This window comes from Pelodiscus sinensis, chromosome 20, assembly GCF_052426305.1.
Source record: "Pelodiscus sinensis isolate ZL-2025 chromosome 20, ASM5242630v1, whole genome shotgun sequence".
NCBI classification, from domain to species: Eukaryota; Metazoa; Chordata; order Testudines; family Trionychidae; genus Pelodiscus; species Pelodiscus sinensis.
Genome location: NC_143071.1, coordinates 11,887,028 through 11,908,618, shown reverse-complemented (window position 1 = coordinate 11,908,618; position 21,591 = coordinate 11,887,028). Strand labels below are relative to the sequence as shown.

General features: G+C 42.9%; 1 protein-coding gene across 5 annotated transcripts; it reads right to left on the bottom strand.

Moving 5' to 3' along the window:
• Positions 1-4,689: 4,689 nt before the first annotated feature.
• On the bottom strand, positions 4,690-21,332 carry COIL (coilin). Of its 5 annotated transcripts, none has more exons than XM_075903837.2 (7): positions 21,031-21,332; positions 15,960-17,157; positions 14,001-14,087; positions 10,926-10,976; positions 9,916-9,985; positions 8,789-8,877; positions 4,690-7,287 (listed from the first exon to the last, which is right to left on the bottom strand). In XM_075903837.2, the coding sequence occupies exons 1-7, from the start codon at positions 21,285-21,287 to the stop codon at positions 7,195-7,197; spliced, it is 1,845 nt and encodes a 614-aa protein (XP_075759952.1). In that variant the 5' UTR covers positions 21,288-21,332; the 3' UTR covers positions 4,690-7,194. The 5 variants fall into 5 exon arrangements, 3 of the variants coding, with proteins under 3 accessions (XP_075759952.1, XP_075759953.1, XP_075759955.1); XM_075903838.2 differs by having other exon boundaries at positions 10,926-10,973; positions 21,031-21,331; XM_075903840.2 differs by lacking the exon at positions 10,926-10,976.
• Positions 21,333-21,591: the final 259 nt, after the last annotated feature.

Sequence of the window (21,591 nt, the reverse complement as noted above, 5' to 3'; positions counted from 1 at the left end):
TTTTATAAATATTTCTTAAGACCTCAGAATACTGTTCTGAGTACACAATGGTCACCTTTGCAATGGGAAAAAACAGCTGCAACAGAGCAAAGGAATACTGCACAACAATTTAGGATTAGAATCACACAGTATTATAAACCCCAAAGCTTTCAAAAATCATAAGTCAGTTCATAGAAATCATGAGATTGACTTAGATCATAGGATTTTTAAAAATAACACATTTGATTACAGGAATTCCCCGGGTTACATACAAGATAGGGACTGTAGGTTTGTTCTTAAGTTGAATTTGTATGTAAGTCGGAACTGGCACATATTGTAGGGGAAACTCTAGCCAAACATTTCTCCAGAGCTCAGTTTTATTCTCCCACACCTCACTTCCCTCAGTCCTTTATTCTCAAGCTGAGGTGTCTGCTGAGAAAAGCCTCTCCACGTCTCCCTGGTCTGCTGGGGGGAAGCAGCTAGTGCAGGGTTGCCTCACCCCGTTTGTAAGTAGGGATCCGATGTAAGTCGGATCCATGTAACCCAGGAACTGCCTGTATTTTTATTGACTATTTGCATCTTTAGAGGGTCACATTTTCAAAAGTTTATTAATAATTACGAAGACTAAAAACCAGTTCTAAAATAAAAAAGCTGAGATTCTGGTGTGTTCAGAAAATGCCAGATATCATGAGACTTGTCATAAAATGTCAAGGGTTGCCAATACTGAAAGTATATAATCAAAAGTGTGCAAAGAGTTCAGATGGGCAGTGTTATTACCAAAGTTAGAATTTGGAAAAGAGTAATACTACTTACACTTGCAAAAGGTGACATGGAATCTTTAATAACCATACATTGTCTAGATCCCGTATTATAAATCGTTAGAAATCCCTCCCGCACCCCCCACACTATCCTCTAACACAGTGGTGGGCACCCTGGAGCCCACAGACTGCATATGATCCACTGAGGATCTACCTGTGGAGCACAGACCACCGATTTGTCCCCCTCACCCACATGCCGCTTGCACACTGAGGCACCAGAGAACCATACTTCCTACTCTTCCCCTCCCTCCCAGCACTTTTGGAGTGCACGAATCACCTGATTTGCACTCTTCCCCCCTTCCTTCCCCTCCCTCCCAGAGCTGGAATGCCATGAATCAGCTGTTTGTAACTGTTCAAGCTCTGAGAGGGGGAGGAGCATGGATGGAGTGTGAGCCAGGTGATTTGCACCCTCCAAAAATGCTGGGAAGGGAAGGGGTAGGAATTGCGGGGCTCCAGCGCCCCGGTGCATGAGAGGCAGGGGCAGACAGGGAGGCCGCAGAGCCACAGGAGGAAACCCAGTGGACCACAGGTTGCTGCAGCCCACTGAGGTGAAGGAGGGACACTCATGCCACCCACACCCTATTTTTGGTTACCATCGCTGTTCTAGCACCATGCTGGGACTGGTTTAGTACTGACTCAGAAGGAAGGGTGCCACTTAAATTCCTAATAGCTGTTCATGTGAAAAAATGAGCAAACAGACTAGAACAGTCTAAGAATAGATCAAAAACATCCCCTACTCCTTGAGTCAATCTATATTTTTGTGCTTTCTGCATTTCTAGTTTGCATAAGAAGTGGAGATTATGAAAACTCACCAGATGCCACGTTGATGTCTGACTCAACTGAAACTGGAAAGCTCATGAGAGTCTTAACTCCTAAACCAGTGTTTCTCAAGTACCCCTTTTTAAAAAAAAAAAAAATAAATCATTGTAACTATCCTCAGTACCTACAGTTTTTCAGACATTTTTTTTTTTTTACCATTGCAACATTTGTTTAAACAACTTAATCATAGCCAGGCGGGTGATGAAATTTTTGGGTGTAAAAGTTATAAAAATAATAAAGCGCTGTAAAACTTAAAACAAAAATTCACTTTTCTCCAAATTTCAGTTGTGTTGACGTACCCCCTCTCCCGTCTCTGGAGTACCCCTAAGGATACTCGTACCACTAGTTGAGAAACACTGTCCTAAACTGTCCAATCTGATTTCTAAACCAAAAATCTGGATAATTTGATTACATATACAAGTGAAATTGAACTTCTGACTCTATTGGGGTTTCCCTGCTTCCATGACTGCTCTGCTTCGTATGCACTGTCACATTGTTCAGGCAGCTTTCACCCATTTTCTCTGTGTACACTGATTGTTGCTTCTGTATATTACTAAGTTATATCTGAAAAGTGCAAACAGTGAGCAATAGATAATGTGTGCAGGGCTGAGTCACTGATTAAAAGTGACACTGCACTTTTCCATGCTATGGGCCTATGGCCAACTCCTGTGATTAAAAAATGAATGATTCTTTATGCTGTCATTTGTAAAGGACTGATATCAAGATGAGAATGTAGAAACTTTAAACATCACATACTAGAAGATTTACCCAACACTGCCCGAGTCCTTAACTCAATGTTTATTTTTGGAAAAGAAAATGAAAATGTACATGCTTCATTTAAATCATTGCTCCAGGGCGGGGCTGAGGATAAGGGTTCAGTATGCAGGCTGCCTCGGGGACAGAGGATAACCCAAGCCTTCTCTTACCACCACACCTTGGGGCCAGGTGAGAACACTTTTCCATGGCTACTGCAACTCCTGTGGGCACAGCCAATGAGGAGGGGTGCATGTCCCCCAGTTGGAACAGGTCCAGGTTCATCTGCCCTTGCAGCGTTTAGCATTACTACATGAGAAATTACTACTTCCTCAAATTATCTCTTTTCAATGGCCCATTAAAATAATTTCAAAAACAATTTTAATCTACTCCATGAGCAATACTTTTGAAAACCATACAATACTGTTTACCAAACTTTTCCAAAATAGGCACGATCCCATAGTTGGGAGAGAATGTTATGGTATCCTTTCACACTGAGGATACATCTCCGGGGGAGGGAACTCCAGTCATTAGGAAAAGGCAAGTGTTAGTAATGGGGAATTCGATCATTAGAAACACAAGATAGCTGCATCTGTGATGACTGGGAGAACCATATAGTGACTTGCCTGCTTGGTGTGAAGGTTGCATTGTGACATCTAGATAGACTTTTGTGTAGTGCTGGGGAAGAGCCGGTGGTCGTGGTACATGTAGGTACCAATGACATAGGGAAGGGTAGGGGAGAGGTTCTGAAGGCCAAATTTAAGCTTCTAGGAAAGAGATTGAAATCCAGGTTCTCTGTGGCAGTGTTCTCTGAAATGCTTCTAGATCCACTCACAGGGGCTGGTAGGCAGGCAGAGCTTCAGAGTCTCAATGCACGGATGAGATGATGGTGTAGAGAGGAGGGGTTTAGATTTATTAGGAACTGGGGAAACTTTTGGGATGGGGGAGCCTATACAGGAAGAATGGGTTCCATCTAAACCAAAATGGAACCAGACTGCTTGCACTTAACATTAAAAACTACTTTACAACCTTTTTAAACTCAGGAGGAGCACATGGATCGGAAAGAGATCTCTCTTAGGGCAGGGTCTATTAATAGAGTACATGGGAAGAAGGAAGCCGGCTAAACAATCAGTGGGGTCCTTGGATGATCGAGATGCTAAAGGAGCACTGAAAGATGATAAGGTCATTGCGGAGAAGCTAAATCAATTATTTGCTTCAGTCTTCACAGCTGAGGATATTGGGGAAGATTACCAAACCCGAGCCATTCTTTTTTGGTGTAAATCTGAGGAATTGTCCCAGATTGAGGTGTCATTAGAGATGGTTTTGGAAAGAATTGATAAACAGTAACAAGTCACCAGGACCAGGTGGCATTCACCCAAAAGTTCTGGAAGAACTAAAATGGTAAATTGAGGAACTATTAACTGATTTGTAACCTATCTTTCAAATCAGCTTCTGTACCTAATGACTGGAATCTTTACTCAATAACGTGGTGTCAATATTTAAAAAGGGCTATAGAGATGATCCTGGCAACGGGAGAAAAGTAAGTCTAATGTCAGAACCGGGAAAATTATTTGAAACTATAGTAAAGAATAAAATTGTCAGACACATGGATGAACATAATTTTAGGGGAAAACGTTTCTGTAAATGGAAATCATGCCTAACTAATCTGATAGAGTTCTTTGAGGGGGTCAACAAACATGTGGAAAGGGTGATCCGGTGGATATAGTACACTTAGATTTCCAGAAAGCCTTTGAGAAGGTCCCTCACGAAAGGCTCCCCTATGAAGAAAGATTAAAAAGACTAAAGGGGGATATGATAGAGGTCTATAAAATTATGACTGGGGTGGGAAAAGTGAATAGGGAAAAGTTTTTATTCCCACAATACAAGAACTAGGGGTCACCAAAAGAAATTAATAGGCAGCAGGTTTCACACAAACTGAAGTTTTTCTTCACTCAGCGTACGGCCAACCCCCTCTGGAACTCCTTGCTAGAGGATGTGGTGAAGTCTAGAACTTTAACAGGGTTCAAAAAAGAGCCAGATGGATTCATGGAGGTTAGGTCCATCAATGGCTATTCGCCAGGTTGGGTAGGAATGGTGTCCCTAGCTTTGTTTCTCTGGAGGTAGGTAACACGAGAGCAACCACGTGAGGATTACCTGTTGTGTTCCCTTCCTCTAGGGCACCTAGTATTGGTCACTATCAGCGGATAGGATATTGGGCTGGATGGACTATTGGTCTCACCCAGTGTGGCCATTCTTATGTTCTTAAATTTACCCCCAATCTGAAAGTGTGCAAGGAGACTGTTAGTCCCAAAAATTAGGGTTTAGAATGGAATCCTTTACTAAACATTATGCAATACAAAATAACTCATCATTTCTATTGTTTACAATAAAAAAGGTAGTACTGTACCAGCACATGCAAGAATGTAAAATTGACATTAATTTGCAATTGACTACATGTCAACCCTTAAAAACTCTTTTGAAAATATCAGCCAAGTTGCAACATCTGTTCACCCTTTGGTGTGATTTAGAATACAAATGACTTGCTAGTCAACAAAATACTACCCCTAAGCGAGCAGAATTTTGTAAACTTGGAAAACTTTGAATTACATTGGTCATTTTTAAAGATATACAAGATACAAGCAAAATGTAGATGTAGAAAAAAGATCTTAAAGCTATAATAATCCAAGATATTTAGCATAAAGGTAAATTGCATGTTAACTCAGTAGCTATTGAAATAAAACCATAAGATGACTTTATACAAACTTTGCATTCACTTAATTGAAATCCAGTCTATTCAAACAACATTGTTTCATATCAATGGACTTGATTTGTGTTTGTTGAGCGATTTGATGGAGTATACAACCAAGATTTAGAATAATTAAATATTCTGTAATACTGCCACGCAGTGGCCATATACAATTACTAAAAGTGTATCTTCAAAAACCTCCCAAGCACTTACACTTCACTTTTTATTGATGATACACTGTGTTTCACATTCAGCTGTAGAATGGAGAACATGTTGTGGGTCTGTAGCACAAAATGCATATTGAATGTCAAGACTATTGTTAGCAGATGACACTTTTGCGATATTAAAAAAATCTATATTTAAATAAATTGTTTGTAGTTCTTTTGTGGAAATGAAAAACAATTAGCAGTTGGTAAACTAACTTTTGGGGATAAGACTTACTATTTGGCTCAAATATCTTCTTTGATTCTTTTGTATACTTTCAATTTAAACTAAACAGTTTTTCATTTATATATTAATCCTGTTTTCTGAATTTTAAAAAGTTAATATTGAAACACAAAACACCACCAAATGAAAAATAACCAAAAATATCCGAACTGATCATGTTGGAATGTTAACATCTTTTGCATGTCCTGTATTTATACAGTTAAAAAAAAAATCAAAGAATTTTGTACATTTACATGGTTACAGATAAGAAATTCCCTAACCCAAATAGATTACAAAACCAGATAAGCAGCCTATGACACAGACAATATTTCAGAAGCCTGTTATATCTAGTTGTTTTCTTATGTCTCATACTTAAGATTAAGAGGTCTTTGAAACAAGGTTATCTTTTGTGTCTGTATGCTGCTTAGCACAATGGCACATAATCAGGCCTTGTAGGTGCTACCACAATATCAACAATAATGAAAAAGTAGTAAGAATAATACTGGAAGGGACTGAATAAGATGGGATTTGAGAAGGAAGGTAAGGACACTCAGCATAGGACAATGAAACTGATCAACACAAAGGGCAATATGGTTTTTTAAAGAAGTTCATAGAAATCAATACACACAGGAGGTAGCACTGCCTAGAAGTGTTGGACTCCTGTATTCTAGTGCTTGTTCTGCCCCTTGTTTTACATAAGGTTTTCCGTTTCCCCATCTGCAAAGGGAAGATACCTACTACCAACCTCTCAGGGGTAAAAGGACTTAATATCCGTGAAGTCCCTTGAGATGTTCAGATCCAAGATATGGAACTGCAAGAAATAGCATTTGTCCCAAGAGGAGATAAAGGGGGGCGGGAGGGGCCGGAACCATTTTTGGGTCGGGGGCCTGCTAACCCATAGAAAAATCAGTTGGAGGGGGCTGCACACAAGTGTGAAACAAAGACAGAAGCCCCTGAATGAGAAGGAGAAAGACTCCCCTTGCACACTAGAGCCAAGGCAGTTGCGGGGGCAGGCTAGTAAATTGTGTGCGCTCCAGCCAGCAGGTGAGAGTGGCAGGGAGGCTGGAGAACCAGAGGGGGGTCCCCAATGCTGAGCCTTGGGAGTTAGATCCAGGCAAGCTGGGGGCCACATCCAGACCCCGGGCCTGACGTGTCCCCCACCCCCGATTTATGCCTTACAGCAGTGGAGGAAGATAGTACACTGAGAAGTGGGATGTGTGTACTGTTAGTTTATTGGATTTGTGACTAATTATAAATGTTATTTTAAGTTATCCTTATAGTTAATTATCTTTCTATTGTTGTTATATTACTACATCCTTTCAGAGAATAAACTGAACTGGAGCTAATGATTTTAATGATATTCCTGCATTTCCTATCCATGAGCAAATAATTCCTGAACATGTAGCTCATGGGTGTTTGACAGAAAAACTGCTGTTTTATTAAAAACAATTTTTAAAAGAGTGGCAAATGTACTGTTCTATATTAAATACACCAAAATTGTATTTATAATTTCTTATACACAATTTCATTTTAAAATTATTTATTGAAAAATATCCATCAGCATATTTGTTGTCTTCAACACCCAAAAGAAAGTACTTCACAAAACAGTGAGTCCATGCAACTATGTACACATATGGGAAATGAGTTCACATCTTAGAGCTTCACGTTCTCAGTAGTCGATTCACTAGTAGGCAAAGGTTCAATAATCAGTCTTGGCTCAATCAGTGCATCCCAGCTTTCTGTTCTCTGAAACAAACGTATAATATTTAGCATGGCGAGTGTAGCCTATTGAATTAACCTGCTTGCTTGCCTATAGATATACATTTCTTACAGATTTCTTACTTCCTTATGGTTTGATTATGTGTTTATTATAATAGGTTATAATAGATGTATATTAAAGTAGTTTGGCTTTAGTGGAAGGGATCTGCAGGCCATATCCTGTATGTTGAGCTAAGGCAAAGTTAGGTTTCAGGCATAAATGTGCTTCACCCACATAGCACAGGTAGCTTACATATGTTTGGGACCTTTCATCTAGATAGTCTAATCAACAAGCATATATTCAAAACCCTTTACCTAGATAGATAGCGATAAGATAAAGCAACATTTAATAGCACAGGGACTTACAAGTACACCCTCAAACTTAACAGGTACACCACAACTTGGAAAACCAGAAAAAAAAACAGGTCAAATAACAAATGTGAAACAAAAGGGTCCATGATAGTGAACTGACCTATAGGAAAAAGACACTTAACCATGAGTAAGGTGAGGAAATACAAATGAAAAAAGGAAATATGCTGTACACAATATGCCTCAAACATAACTTCAGCCGCATAATATATTATAAAAGTGGGATCCCAGCCTAAGGGCAGCAGGACAAGATGTACCAGAATGATGGTCACTGGTAATGACTGGGAAGGTGATGATGATGCGGAAGATAATGGATAACACATTTCAGGTTGTTTTAAAAGGAATAGTGTCAATATATGGAAATATAGATGTGCATTTCCTATCTATCTTAAGTTGGGGAGTTTGTGACTATATTATATGTATTAATAAACTATATTTGTAAATATACAAAAGTGTTGCTACCGTGCACATCAGGGTTCCCAACTATAAAATAATTTAAATATTGGGCCCAATCCTGAGATAAGAACCTGTCAAAGTAATAACTGGACAAGAACCCTCAAAGTGATAAGCTGGAAATTCATATGTAATTAATACACAATCTAAAAATAAGGCAACAAGAGAAATAAATAGATGGCATTCTCTTTTATTGTTTATATTTGTGCTAAGAAGGTATTAAGCATCAGTATAGGACAAAGGTCTTTATAGAAAATTCCTACTCTGCTTTTCTGCTTTCCCAATACACACAGAATTCCACTGAATCACTGAAGATCTTCACATGTATGGAGAGTAAAATGCCAGATAGGCTTAGACATACTGAATTTTGTTATATTAAGGGGAAAAAAAGTCTTCACAATTTTATTCAGCAAATTGTGTCTATACATCAATACACCTGGGGAGTTATTAAATAAGGTATACCGCTGAAATACTGATTGCTATAATATAAATACACACTAATCACTATAAATTGATTTTTTTGTTTTTGCTAATTTTCATTGAGATATACGACAAATGGGAATTTCATTAAAACAAGTACGTTCCTTAGCTGCACTGAACAGTTTCAAACAACTGATAACGTTTCAGCTGTGCATATCACAAAGCCATTTAAAGATTATTAACACACCTTCGTATCCTGAGAAACAGCATATTCTATCACTTCAGCTCCATCTGCAGACTGGTACACCAGATCAAACTTTCCTGGTTCTTTTACCACTTAACCAAGAAAAAAAGTGATTTTCAGTTAGTTTTATACAAAGGTAAACATGGTTATATAATATTTAAAAAGCTAGTCAAGTTCATTGTAATCCGCATTACACATTACAATAAACACCGTTACAATCATTTACTCCCCAGTGGATCAATGAAGCAGTTGAGCAGTAATGACCATACTCAGGATGTAAAGGACTAGTCAACAGGATAGTTGCTCCCGTCTCCCCTGCTGCCTCTATCAGATAGAGGCAGCAAGGGGGAGGAGTAAAGGGGGGTACTTAAAAGTGGCAGCACCACACAGAGCCTGGGGTCAGCTGGGGAGTCAGCTGATCCTGGGCTCCAAGCTGCTATGAAATGCCGTGCAACTCTGCACGGTTTGCCTCAGACTCAGTGTGGCGCTGCCACTTTGAGCCCAGGATCAGCTAGGACTCCCCACCTGACCCTGGGCTTCCTGAGGTGTGCCAGCTTTGAAATGTACAAAAGTCCCCAGCAGGGGATCTTGTGCCTTTCAAAGCAGAGGTGCCTGCGTGGAGCCCGGAGTCGGTGGGACTTGCTGGTGGCCCTGGGCTTCCCACTGGGGCTCTTGTACATTTCAAAGGCAGAATGTGGAAAGTGCTTATCGACAAGTTGAGTAGTCGATGGAAATTCCATTGACTACTCGACTAGTAAATTAATTGCTAGTTAACATCCCTAGACCTCAGATTTAATCTGAGGAAGTGGGTCTGGCCCACGAAAGCTCATCACCTAATAAACCATCTTGTTAGTCTTTAAAGTGCTGCATAGTCCTGCCTTTTGTTTCAGCTGCACCAGACTAACTCGGCTACATCTCTATTACTATTCAACTTCAAGACAGTAAGCAAGAGCTATGGATTTTCTGTATTTAAGATACTATTTTAGTCTGTGGAAAATTTTGGGTTTTTTAGCATGCTGGAAAAAATGCGCCTCAAAAATTATAACTTATTGTTTTACAGATACTTTCCCACTGCAGCAGAAATGACTTCAGATATTTACATACTGACTTCTGGAGTTATATACACTTGCCTGCTGAAGACGAAAGAATCTCAAGTTCTACCTGTTTGTTTTCAGCATTCCAACTGATTATTTTTCCCTCCTTCAAAAAAACAAGAACAGTCCTATGGTGAAGCATAGCAAATTTGGTAAGTATTCCATATATTACACTAGAGATTCTTGAACACAGCTAGAGCACATATTTCTATTTGATGAAGTCTTTTGCCCAGTTCTGAAATATGTTAAAGTATAACTGAACTGAAATTAGTAATACTAATAAACCACAAATCTTTTATTGCCACCGTTACTGTGGATTAACATAGCAATCATTCAGCTATAAATCAAGTTTTCTTTGAAACTGAAACAAAGGTATATTTTTAATAATTCCATGAAATGTCTTGACAACTTCAAACTAACACACAGGATGAACCTCTTTAATCCAGAACTCTCTTGTCCAGAAACATTCGTTGTCCAGAATTATTTTAATTAGCTGGATGTCCACTTTTCATGGGTATGGCCAAGTTTCCCAGTCCCATAAAGTTTGTTTACAGCCACCAGTCTTAGCTCTCAGGATTCTGTGCTGTTATTTAGCTCTAATTTACCCCTAAATGGCCTTTAGCAGCCCAATAAGCAGTTGAAGTGTTGGTAATGCTGCTAGACAATATTGACCTCCCATGATCCAGAAAATTTTCTCATTCGGAACCAGTCAGGTCCCAAGGTTGCAAAACTAGAGAGGTTTGGCCTGTACCAAGTCTTTCAATGTTCTTTGGCATCCAAAAGCTTAGAATTTGTCCTCACATTTTAGATTGTTTGCTCTTAAATCAGCAGTATTGTTTGCATGCATTCTTCTAATTACAACATGTTAGTATTTTGAACATCTTTGTATTTTGTAATTAATTTTCTTTTACACTGGAAATAGTTTGCACAGCAACATGAAGATTGGGGGGGAAGATATAATGCACAGAATTTTAAAATATCCAAGACTCTCCCAAAATCTTGTCTTATCCACTATAGTATTATACATACATTTTTTGAAAAAATACCTTGTAGTCAGATACTTCAGGAGTGTAATTTTCTGTTAATTCCAAAAGCTGCTAAAAGAAAATATAAATCAATAAAAAAAACCTGAAAAATTGTATCTCCTGCTTCTGGCCCTTGCTGATGTCACTTACTATTCAGTCTGGGCACTGTCATTGAGGTGAACTGCATAAGAGCTCCTTCATCCTGCAGCTAGTATTCCATGACTGATCTCTCCAGTGGCTTCGCATTCAGCTTGGGCCTCGAAAGAGCACAGCTTCCTTAGCACCACTGACTGTTTTCTTTGTTATTGATTTTAGAAATGAAGTAGTATTATTTTTAGAGTAAGTTTTACAATGCTGTCACTGAAACACCACCCAGAATGAAATAGTAACTTAAGGGGATTTTCACTTTCTGTAGAATCTAGCTCTTATAGCGACTTCATTTTAGTGTGTGTTAAGCACTTCTCTCTGGGGTGGTCTTTCAGGGGGGTTTGTTTGTATCAGGACAGCTTATCCAGAGAAAAGAGAGGTATTCTGGGAATGTTCAAAGTCAGCTTGATTATCTGAGTCTTGACCAAGTAGTCAGAGGGAAAGATCCATTATACAGAATTCCTACTGAAATTGAGGTGGAGATGAAGGGTATATTTTGTTGCTTATGTTATCATTCTAGTAAGTTAAAACAAAATAAACTTAAATAGCGGTTTTCAGGTATCTAAAAGGGTGTCACAAGGAGGAGGGAGAAATATTGTTCAACTTGGCCTCTGAGGATAGGACAAGAAGCAATGGGCTTAAATTGCAGCAAGGGAGGTTTACGTTGGACATTAGGAAAAATTTCCTAACTGTCAGGGTGGTTCAACACTGGAATAAGTTGCCTAGGGAGGTTTTGGAATCTCCATCTCTGGAGATATTTAAGAGCAGGTTAGATAGACATCTATCAGTACCGGGTCCTGTCGTGAGGGCAGGGGACTGGACTCAATGGCCTCTCGAGGTCCCTTCCAGTTCTAGTGTTCTAGGATTCTAAATGTATTAGATCAGTGGTCTCCAACAAGATCACTTTTTTAATTTAAGTGTAATCCAGGATCTACCTCAAACCCAAATACCCTTGTCCCAGCTCCTTCATTACCCTTCTCCAAGGCCCTGCCCCTGCTTACTCTGTCCTCCCTCCCTTCCTCCTTCCTGCCTCCCTTACACCAGGCAGGGAGAGAGGGCTGGGGCACAGGCTCTGGGTTTTGGACTAAGGGATTTGGAGTGTGAGGGGCTCTGAGCTGAGCTTGAGATGGGGAGCTGGGGCACAGGAGGTTATTCAGGGTACAGGCTCTTAAGGGAGTTTGAATCCAGGGGGCTCAGGACTGAGACTTGGGATGCAGGAGGGAGTTCATGACTGGGCAGGGGTTTGGAGCTGTCTCCAGCTGGGCACTGCTTACCACAGGTGGCTCCTGGGTGGTAATGCAGTGAGGCTAAGACAGGCTCTCCCCTGGCCTTGCACCACTCTCAAAAGCAACCAGCAAACTCCCTACATCCCAAGCTCTGTTATGCCACTCCAGCCCCCACTCCCTGTCCTGTGGAAATATAATACAGTGCCCCCTCCTCTCCCTTCCCTGCTCTTCACAGCAAGCATGAGGCTCCTGGGGGTGGGGACAGCCCCAAGGCAAAGGGAAGGAGCAGCACGGCAATGCTGAGAGGGGCAGATGAAATGCCAGCACTTGATAGCCTCTTGAACAAACCAGTCAGGATCACCTGTCAGAGGCTGCAAGATCTACCAGTAGATCCCAATCTACTGGCTGGTGACCACTGCATTAGATCAAAGCTTTCTAAAATGTAAAGCAACAATCAATTGTCTTACTATAAAGACAATCTTACATTTATTTGAGAGTGTTTGTCTGTCTGTCCAACCACCCATTTATGGCGTTTGTTCAAGCACTCCTCCTAAATGGTAAGAGCTAGGACCACCAAATTTAGTATGTAGCTTCCTCTTGTAACTTAAAGCAAGTTAAAGGTTCTTGGCTGTACCAGGAAAATGGATGTGCCTGGAATGGGATTGCTTTTCAGAAAACCACACAGAAAAGAGACAAAACCACTAGGCAGGTGAAAGAGGTTGGCTGACGGTGCCACCTCCAGCTCCAGGACTACCTGAGCCCCAAGCCTCCCACAATGCCTTGTAGAGAGAAGTGGAGAGCTGAAGGTCTTCCATTCCTGATCTATATGGGAACATTCCTGGCTGTTCCCCTTCATCAGGGAAGGAGGGGAAGTGCAAAGTTTGCTGCAGTCCTCACTCTGGTTGGAGAGCACTGCAATGCAGAGGAACCTGGCCCTACCCCAACCAGGGTACATTCACCTCCCTCATGGCTATGCCCACCAAAGCTGGAGACGCCATGGATAGGCACCTCTCACCTGGTGCCAAAGTGCTGCAGCGAGAGGAGGCTGGAGTAATCCTCTCTTCCCTGGGCAGCCTGCATACTGAACCCCTCATCCCCCAGAACAATGATTTAAATGAAGCATGTACATTTTCATTTTATTTTTAAAAAAATTAAGGATCCAAGCAATGCTGGATCAATCTTCTTGTTTTAAAATATATGCACAATCAAAAACTGTAGCAGGTTCATTTATTCAAGAAAATACTTGGTTAGAGAAATTAATAAATACTTTTAAATCTACTTGCAAATATAAGACATACCAGAAGGCTTAGAGGACTTTGAACCAGTCAGAGTTCCAGATTTCTTAGAAAAAGATTTAGACAGAAATGTCATTCACTGAAAAAGATTAGAAGAGGTTCTTTGGATACCCAGTTGTCATCCTAATAGTTGAAGGCCTAGTTTTATAGTTCAACTGGAAAGGTGGTAATGTCAATCCTTCTGAGACTCATTTTTCCTCCGCTTACTTACAAGCTAGAGCAAACTAGGATAACTGTGTATCCAAATAAATAAAAACATATACTTCTAGACCAATAGTCATTAAATAATGCAAGTCTGAACACTGTAAAATTTGAGGGGTGTCACATCTGAGCTAGTTGTGTTATATCTTGCAAAATGTACTATACTGGCACATCTGAAAGAGTTCTGAGCCACACTAATACCACAATGTATTTTAGGATTTCCTTACCTTAAAGGCAATTTTTTCCCCTAATTGTGGAGGGGCAGCTAATAGAGGTAGTACACTGTAGTCCCTCTTTGGAACTTCCACTGGATTCTGTGAAATAAACATTAAACCCAGTGATTCAATTACTTAATTAACAAAAGCTAATAAGCAATGTTAATGTCATGTGCTTTTACCCTTTACTTTCAAATCAAGAGAAGAAAGTGGGGATGACTAGGCCACACACTCAGAAAACCATCATCCCGCATAGTCCGTCAAGCTCTCATATTGAACCCGCAAGGAAAACGCAAAAGAGAAAGACCTCAGACAACATGGAGAAGATCTACTGAGATTGAAGGACAACAACTGGGGTACTCCTGGAGTCAGCTGGAAGTTGTGTCTCAAGACAGAGTGAAATGGAGGAGACTTGTAGATGTCCACTCAGAGTACAAGGTTTTAAGAAGAAGATGACCCTTTACTTTACAGATTTCAAGAGGAAGAGCAGCATTTCTCAAATTGGAGATCCTGACCCAAAGGGGAGTTGTGAGGGGTGAGTGGGTCACATGGTTATTTTAGAGCAGGGGTGGTGAACTTTTTTGGGGTTGGGGGCCACTGACCCACAGAAAAATCAGTTGGGGTACACACACAAGTGAGAAGCAGAAAAAAAAACCCTCACTGTGGCTCCTGAATGAGAAGGAAAGAAACACTCCTCACATTGCACTCACACGCCAGAGGCTATGTGGGTCCAGCCTAGTAGATTTTGTTTGCTCCTGGCCAGGAGACCAGCCCAGGCTCCCTAATGCTGGGGAGGGCCCAGAGCCTTGGGGGCTGGATCCAGGCAAGCTGAAGGCCACATCTGGCCCTCAGGCCTGAGGTTCCCCACCCATTTTAGAGGGATTGCTATATTGCCATCCTTACTTCTGCACTGACTTCAGAGTTGAGCGGCCAGAGAGTGGCGGCTGCTGAATGACAGTCAAGCTGTTCAAGGCAGCAACCATACCATGCCATCCTTCTGCATCACTGCTGGTGAAGGTTCTACCTTCAGAGCTGAGCTTCCAGCCAACAGCCACCGCATTGTAGCTGCCCAGCTCTGAAGGTGATGCCACTGTCAGCAGCAGTGCAGAAGTAAGAGTAACCCAGCAACCCATTCATAACTCCATTTTGAGTCAGGACTCATACAATAACAGCACCTTTAAATTTCAGACTTAAATAGCTGATATCATAAAACGTATTATTTTAAAAATCCTATAACCATGAGACTGACCAAAATGTAGCATGAATTTGGTAGGGATCTAATTCAAACCAAGAGGTAGAACACAAGCTGTGTATAATGTACAAAAAATAGTATTTATAAACACTTGGTCACAATATGAGTCAACTGGCCGTAACTAAATGAACAACAGAGTTGTATTCTTTATATTGCTCTTGTTCTTTTCATTTTTATTTGTTCTTGGTATTTATGATCAAACTGTGTAGCTTATTTCAAGGTAACTTTGAAATAAAGCGCTATTCTGAAACTTCCTTTAACTCTCGTGCAATGAGGTTTACAGGAATATTGGAATAGTGAACCTATTATATTTTGATATAACAGACTTTCTATTACGACATAGAATAGCTATTTCGGGATACCAAAGGTATCCCGAAATAGCTCTGCAGTGTAGAAGTAGCCTAGATGTGAGAGGCAGCGCAGAGCACTTAATCTGGATTCACAAAATGTGGGTTCTATTCCCATTTCTGACACCAGGCTCATGAATGATCTTGGCCAAATCTCTTTTCCTTGCTTCAATTTTCATATCTGTAAAATGAGCATAAAGATACCAACCTTCTTTGTTAAGTGCTTTGAGATCTAGTGTTGCGAAACACTATAAAAGAGCTAGTGATATTTCTGCATTTCTGTATATTTAATTACTGAAATTTTAGTAAGAAAACTATAAATTAATAAAAACTTTATAAAAATATGTTATGTGGACATAAATAGTCACTCACCTGGATAACAACAGAAGTGTTTGTTGCTTCTTCATTTAACTGCTGATGTTTCTGGTTTTCATCGCCATAGTTAAAGAAGAAGCTATTGCTTTCTCCACGGCCACGGCCACGGCCCCGACCCCGGATCACCGCACGACACCCCCGGCCCCTATGTCCTCTCCAGAAGTTATCCTCTCCTCTACCAAGTCCCCTTCCAAAACTGCTGGAGTTTACAGCTGGTCCTTGATTGCTAGCTGGCAACTGTTTACCACCACTTCTTACTAAGGATTTATTGAAGCCAACATTTGCTATGGGCTTTTTGATAACAAATGTCTCTGAATCTGAACTATCAGACTCCGAAGAAGAGGTCTTTGCTTTGGGGGACTTTGCCATAATGTTCACAACTGGGGGATTTTTAGGCAGCAGTTTTCCCTTTGAGTCATTGCTTTGCTGCTGCTGCTCTTCTTCCATCTCTATACTAGAGTTAGAATCTGAACTAGAGGACTGGGGTTTAGTTTTTTTACTAATTGCAGTCTTGGGGAAATTTTCATCTGTAGACTTGGCAGTAACTTTACTAGCAACAACAGTTTTTATAACAGAATTTGCAAGTTGGGATTTGTCTCTGTGTAGCATTGCTGCCATAGGTTTATGTGAGGATTTATTTTGTTTCATATCCATTTCACTGTCAGATGATGTGCTGGAGGAATCACGATCTGAAATTCCTTCCCTCTTTTTGCTAGACTGTGCTGCAATGTTTTTTACTGAGCTACTTTTACTAGGATTCAGAGGGAAATTGTGGTTGGCTTTTTCTAAAACAGTCTTTTCTCTAATTGGCCTTGTTTTTCTCTGCTTAGCATCCTTTCTTTCTGTTTCCAGATCTTTCTTTCCCTCGGACTTTTTTTTAAGTTTTTTGGACTCATCAAGACTGCTGTCATCATTTCCTCCTGCGATATCATTTCTTTCATTCACATCTTTTCTTTTTCTTTTCTTGGACTTTTTCCGAGTGTCTTGAACATTTACAGAGTCCTCTTCCTTACAAGAAAGATGTTCAGGGCTCTGTTTCTTCTTCTTTTTCCTTCTGTGTCTGTCATCTTCACTTTTAGCATTCCCCTCCACTTCCAACTTTTGGCTATATTTTTTTCTCTCTTTTCTTGATGAGTAAATTATACCATTACCAATCTCATCACAACTATCTGAAACTATCTTTTCCAATTTAACTCTGTCAAAAAGACAATAAACCAATGTTCAGTACAACTAGTACATTAATATTCCTTTCTACATACTGAGTTTAAAATTAGACTACTGTCTAGGACCGTGGTCACCAACCAGTAGATCTCAGGGGCTCTAAGAGTAGCTCTTGAGCCCTCTCTGAACTGTGTGCCTGCGCAGAACATTTACATTAGATTTCCTCATTTGAGGAGCTGCTACTCACCGAGCAACAACACAGGCGAGTAGCTGCGAGAATGCTGGGAGCTGAGACGTCGGGAGGGCTGAATCACCCCAGCAAGCTGACTTTGGCTTTCAGCTGAAAGAGGCTACCCCACGCTCCAGCTGATTGGCGGCTTCTCCTCTGCGCCTGCCCACGTGGAGCTTGGTGCACCCAGGCTGAGCGCCATGGCCAGCTGCCCAGGCAGCCACTTCTCTTCCCTCCAGCCTGGCTGCCCTGTGCTTAGCCCAGGGAGGCTGCGTCTAGCTCCAGCTGTGCTGGAGCAAGCTTCCCAAGCTGAGCGCAGGATCACAGATGCCCATCTGATGGACTGTATACGACTAGCAAACTCAGACTACAACCCAGACTTCAAGACACTGGCAGATACTGTTCAGTCACAGGTGTCACACTGAGACTTTGTTATTGGAAGAAAAAATATATACTTATCAATACTTGATTTTAGATTTACAAAATAGCAGAGAACAAAATGTATAATTGTAAATGCTTCATTTGACATTTAAATAGCATGAATTAAAAAGACCATTTATTTCATAACTATAAACGTGATTTTAATTTTATATATTGCATAATTTAAAAATAAACTGTTTAACAGAGTGTATAAGGGCTGGAGATAGCAAGTGATGGACAGGAGAAGAGAGGGCGGGACTGAGTTAAAAAGTGATCTTGGGTGTAAAAAGGTTGGAGACCACTGGTCTAGGATGTCATAGCTATTCACGTAGGAGCTAAAAAATATTAACTCAGCAGACGAAGAGATGGAAACAAACTAATCTCAAAAACAAAGTACGCCAAAGATTAAACTGTCAAACAGCCTAAAATCCCCAGTAAGGATGTTAAGAAGTGGGTAACTGACTAATTGTGCAGTTGATAAAATTTGTATTTACTACACAATTAGCTGATAAATTTCCCTGAAGTGGCTCTGCAGTTTAAATGTAGCAAAAGCCAGGTGTGGAGGCAGCCCGGCTCCTACTACATTTAAACTGCAGAGCCGCAGCAGCGGTAGGTCCCAGCCCTGGCTCATGCGGGTCTGCTAAGTCCCAGATTGTGTTGTTTCCTGGACCTATTCTCACTGCAGCTTTGCAGTTTAAATGTAGTAAGAGCCAGGTGGGCAGATAGTGGAAGCCGGCTTCCACTATCTGCCCACCTGGCTCTTACTACATTTAAAATGCGGAGCTGCAGTGGGGGGTAGGTCCAGGACCTGGTGCAAGCTGGATCTCAGACCACTGAGCCTTTGCCTCCTCTGTCCACCGCAGAGTCAGTGCTGTGGGAACCTCCCCCAATACAGAGGCAGCACGGAGGGGGGAGGGAAAGCGAGTAGTTACTCGACTAGTCACTTACACCCTTAATCCCCAAATGCTCATGTGTGGGAAAAGGGGTAGTGCACACTGCAACACATCCCTGGTGCCCAAGCGATCCACATGCCAGCATAAATTAGGGATGTAAAAGGTTAACCAATAAGCATCCCCCTTAACAAGGGATTCTTACCGGTTCCGATTAAGGGGTGGGAGATGGAGTAGATTCTTGCCCATAGCGTGAAGGGGGCTGTTCCAGCCCCACCAGGCCTGCCGTGCACAAGGGCATTCTAGCCTGGATGGAACAGCTTCTCTGCAGCAGACACTCTTCATTCAGGGGCTGCTCTGGCTCTCCAGAGCAGCCTCTGTCCACAGCATGCCTGGGTGCATTTCAGGCAGGGGCTGCTCCTGTGGGGTTGGGAGAGAGGGTGCACCAACTCCACTGCCTAGCTCCCTTTAATCAGTTAATTAGTTATCACCACCTTTAACCACTTAACCAACTACATAGGATTTTAAATCCCTAGTGCAGATGCCATGTATTAGGGGCACTCAGTGGGCAATCTGCAGGGAATATGGGTTATACTGTCCTCCAGCAGCATAGAAGCCTTGCCATGCACCCCAGATTTCCTCTCACCACACCTGCCAAACTTCTGATATTTGGGCTGAGGCACAGAGTTTGTATACCACTCTAAACCTGCCTCCAAAATCTCAAGATTTTAAGAGGACTTCCAGACAACAATAAATGTGCTTTTCAAAAGAGTGTTAAAACTTCGGCTACAATATGACCAGATGATATGATTTGAAAGGTATTAAAAGGTGTCTGCACAAGGAGAATAGAGTAGGGATGTTTCAAATTGTTTAATTTAGTAATTGTGTAATCACAACAATTGTTAGCAGATTATTCAATGGCCCCTGGAGATGGGGCCAGCAGTCAGTGCGCTCCCAGCCCCACTCTGCTACCTCTGTATCAGAAGCAGCAGCGCAGGGTGGCAGGCAGAAACCCGTCCGTGAGAGGAGCCAGTTTAAAAATTGGTTCCCCAGGCAGACCGGCTCCTGCCTGCCATCTTGCACTGCTGCCTGTGACACATAAGAACGGCCATACCGGATCAGACCAATGGTCCATCTAAGCCCAGTATTCTGTCTTTCAGTAGTGGCCAATGTCATATGCCCCAGAGGTAGTGAACAGAAACAGGTAATCAAGTGATCCCTCTCCTTTCATCCATTTCCAGCCTTTGACAAACAGAAGCTAGCAATACCATTCCTACCCATTCTGACTAATAAGTATGGATGGACCTAACCTCCATAAATTTATCTAGTTCTTTGAATCACACAGAGTAGCCTTTGTCCGTGGGGAGCTCAGGTTTTTAGACTGGCTCCCCACCTGCCACCCTGCACTGTTGCCTCTGTATCATGGGTGGCAGACAGCTCCCCTGAATGCTCTTCATTTTAAACTCTGAGTTTTAAATGCAGAGCATGTGGGGTAGTGGCGTTATGGTAGCTGCGGTTAATCAGGGCCATTAACAGATTTAGTCATGACCGGTGTGGAAAAAGCGAATAAGGAAATTATTTGCTTATTCCCACAATATAAGAACTAAGGATCACCAAATGAAATTAAACGGCAGCAGGTTTAAAACCAACAGAAGGACGTTCTTCTTTGCTCAGTGCACAGTCCACCTGTGGAACTCCTTGCCAGAGGATGTGGTGAAGGCGAGGACTTTAACAGGGTTCTAAAGAGCGGCAGATAGATTCACGGAGGTTAGGTCCACCAATGGCTATTAGCCGGGATGGGTAGGAACAGTGTCCCTAGCCTCTGTTTGTCTGGAGGTGGGGGAGGGATCGAGTGAGGATTATCTATTGTGTTCCCTCTCTCTGGGGCATCTGGCATTGGCCACCGTCGGCAGACAGGACACTGGGCTGGATGAACCATTCTCTGACCCAGTATGGCCGTTCTTATGTTCTTACCTGAGGGACCCTCCCTCCTCCCCCCACACTTCTGGGAGGCTGGCACCTCCCCCCCCCCCCCCCCGCTGCCTCCCCCTCCCTCTGACCCTCTCCCCCCCGCTGCCTCGCGCCTTCCCCTCCGACTCCCCCCCCCGCTGCCTCGCGCCTTCCCCTCCCTCTGACCCTCTCCCCCCCACTGCCTCGCGCCTTCCCCTCCGACTCCCCCCCCCCCCTCCCCCCCCTCTGCCTCGCCCCCCCCCTCCCCCCCCTTCCCCCCCGCCTGCACCCCCCTCCCCCCCCCCGCTGCCTCGCGCCTTCCCCTCCCTCTGACCCCCCGCCGCCGCCGCCGCCTCGCGCCTTCCAGCTGCCTGACCCCGCCCCCAGTCTCTGAGCGAGCCTCGTGCCTGGCCGCTACCTGAGGGAGTCGTTGTCCCGCACCAGGCGCGCGCTCTCGGTGGGCGGCAGCAGCGCCCCCTCCAGGAAGAGGCTGAGCTGAGCCCGGCGGCTGAAGCCGAACTTGTCCCGGATGAGGCTGATGAGGTCGGTGACCAGGCGCACTTGGCTGGGCTCCAGCAGCAGCCAGCACAGCGAGCAGCCCGGGCTCCCCGGCGGCGGGTAGTCAAAGAGCAGCCGGAGCCGCACGGGGCCCCCTCCCCCGGCCGCCGCCGCCATCTTGAACAAGGAGGCCAGAGCGGGGGAAGGGGGCTACGGTGCCCGACGCGGGACAAGAGGCATCGGCAGCTTCGCGATGCGCGCGCCACCTGCCGGCAGCCGTGGCGAACTGCAGCCGGAGAACAGGGCAGGCGGGAGCAGCTGCTTTGCATTGCTATTCATCCCGCTACCTCCCCCTGCCCCCGTGTGTTCATTACTGAGCGCTTCGTGGACTTTGGTTTTGGCCTGGTATTGATTTTTGCCGGGCGGTGGAGCTCAGAGCAGGATCAGGGAGCCTGTTCCCGACAGTGTTCCATAGATCCTC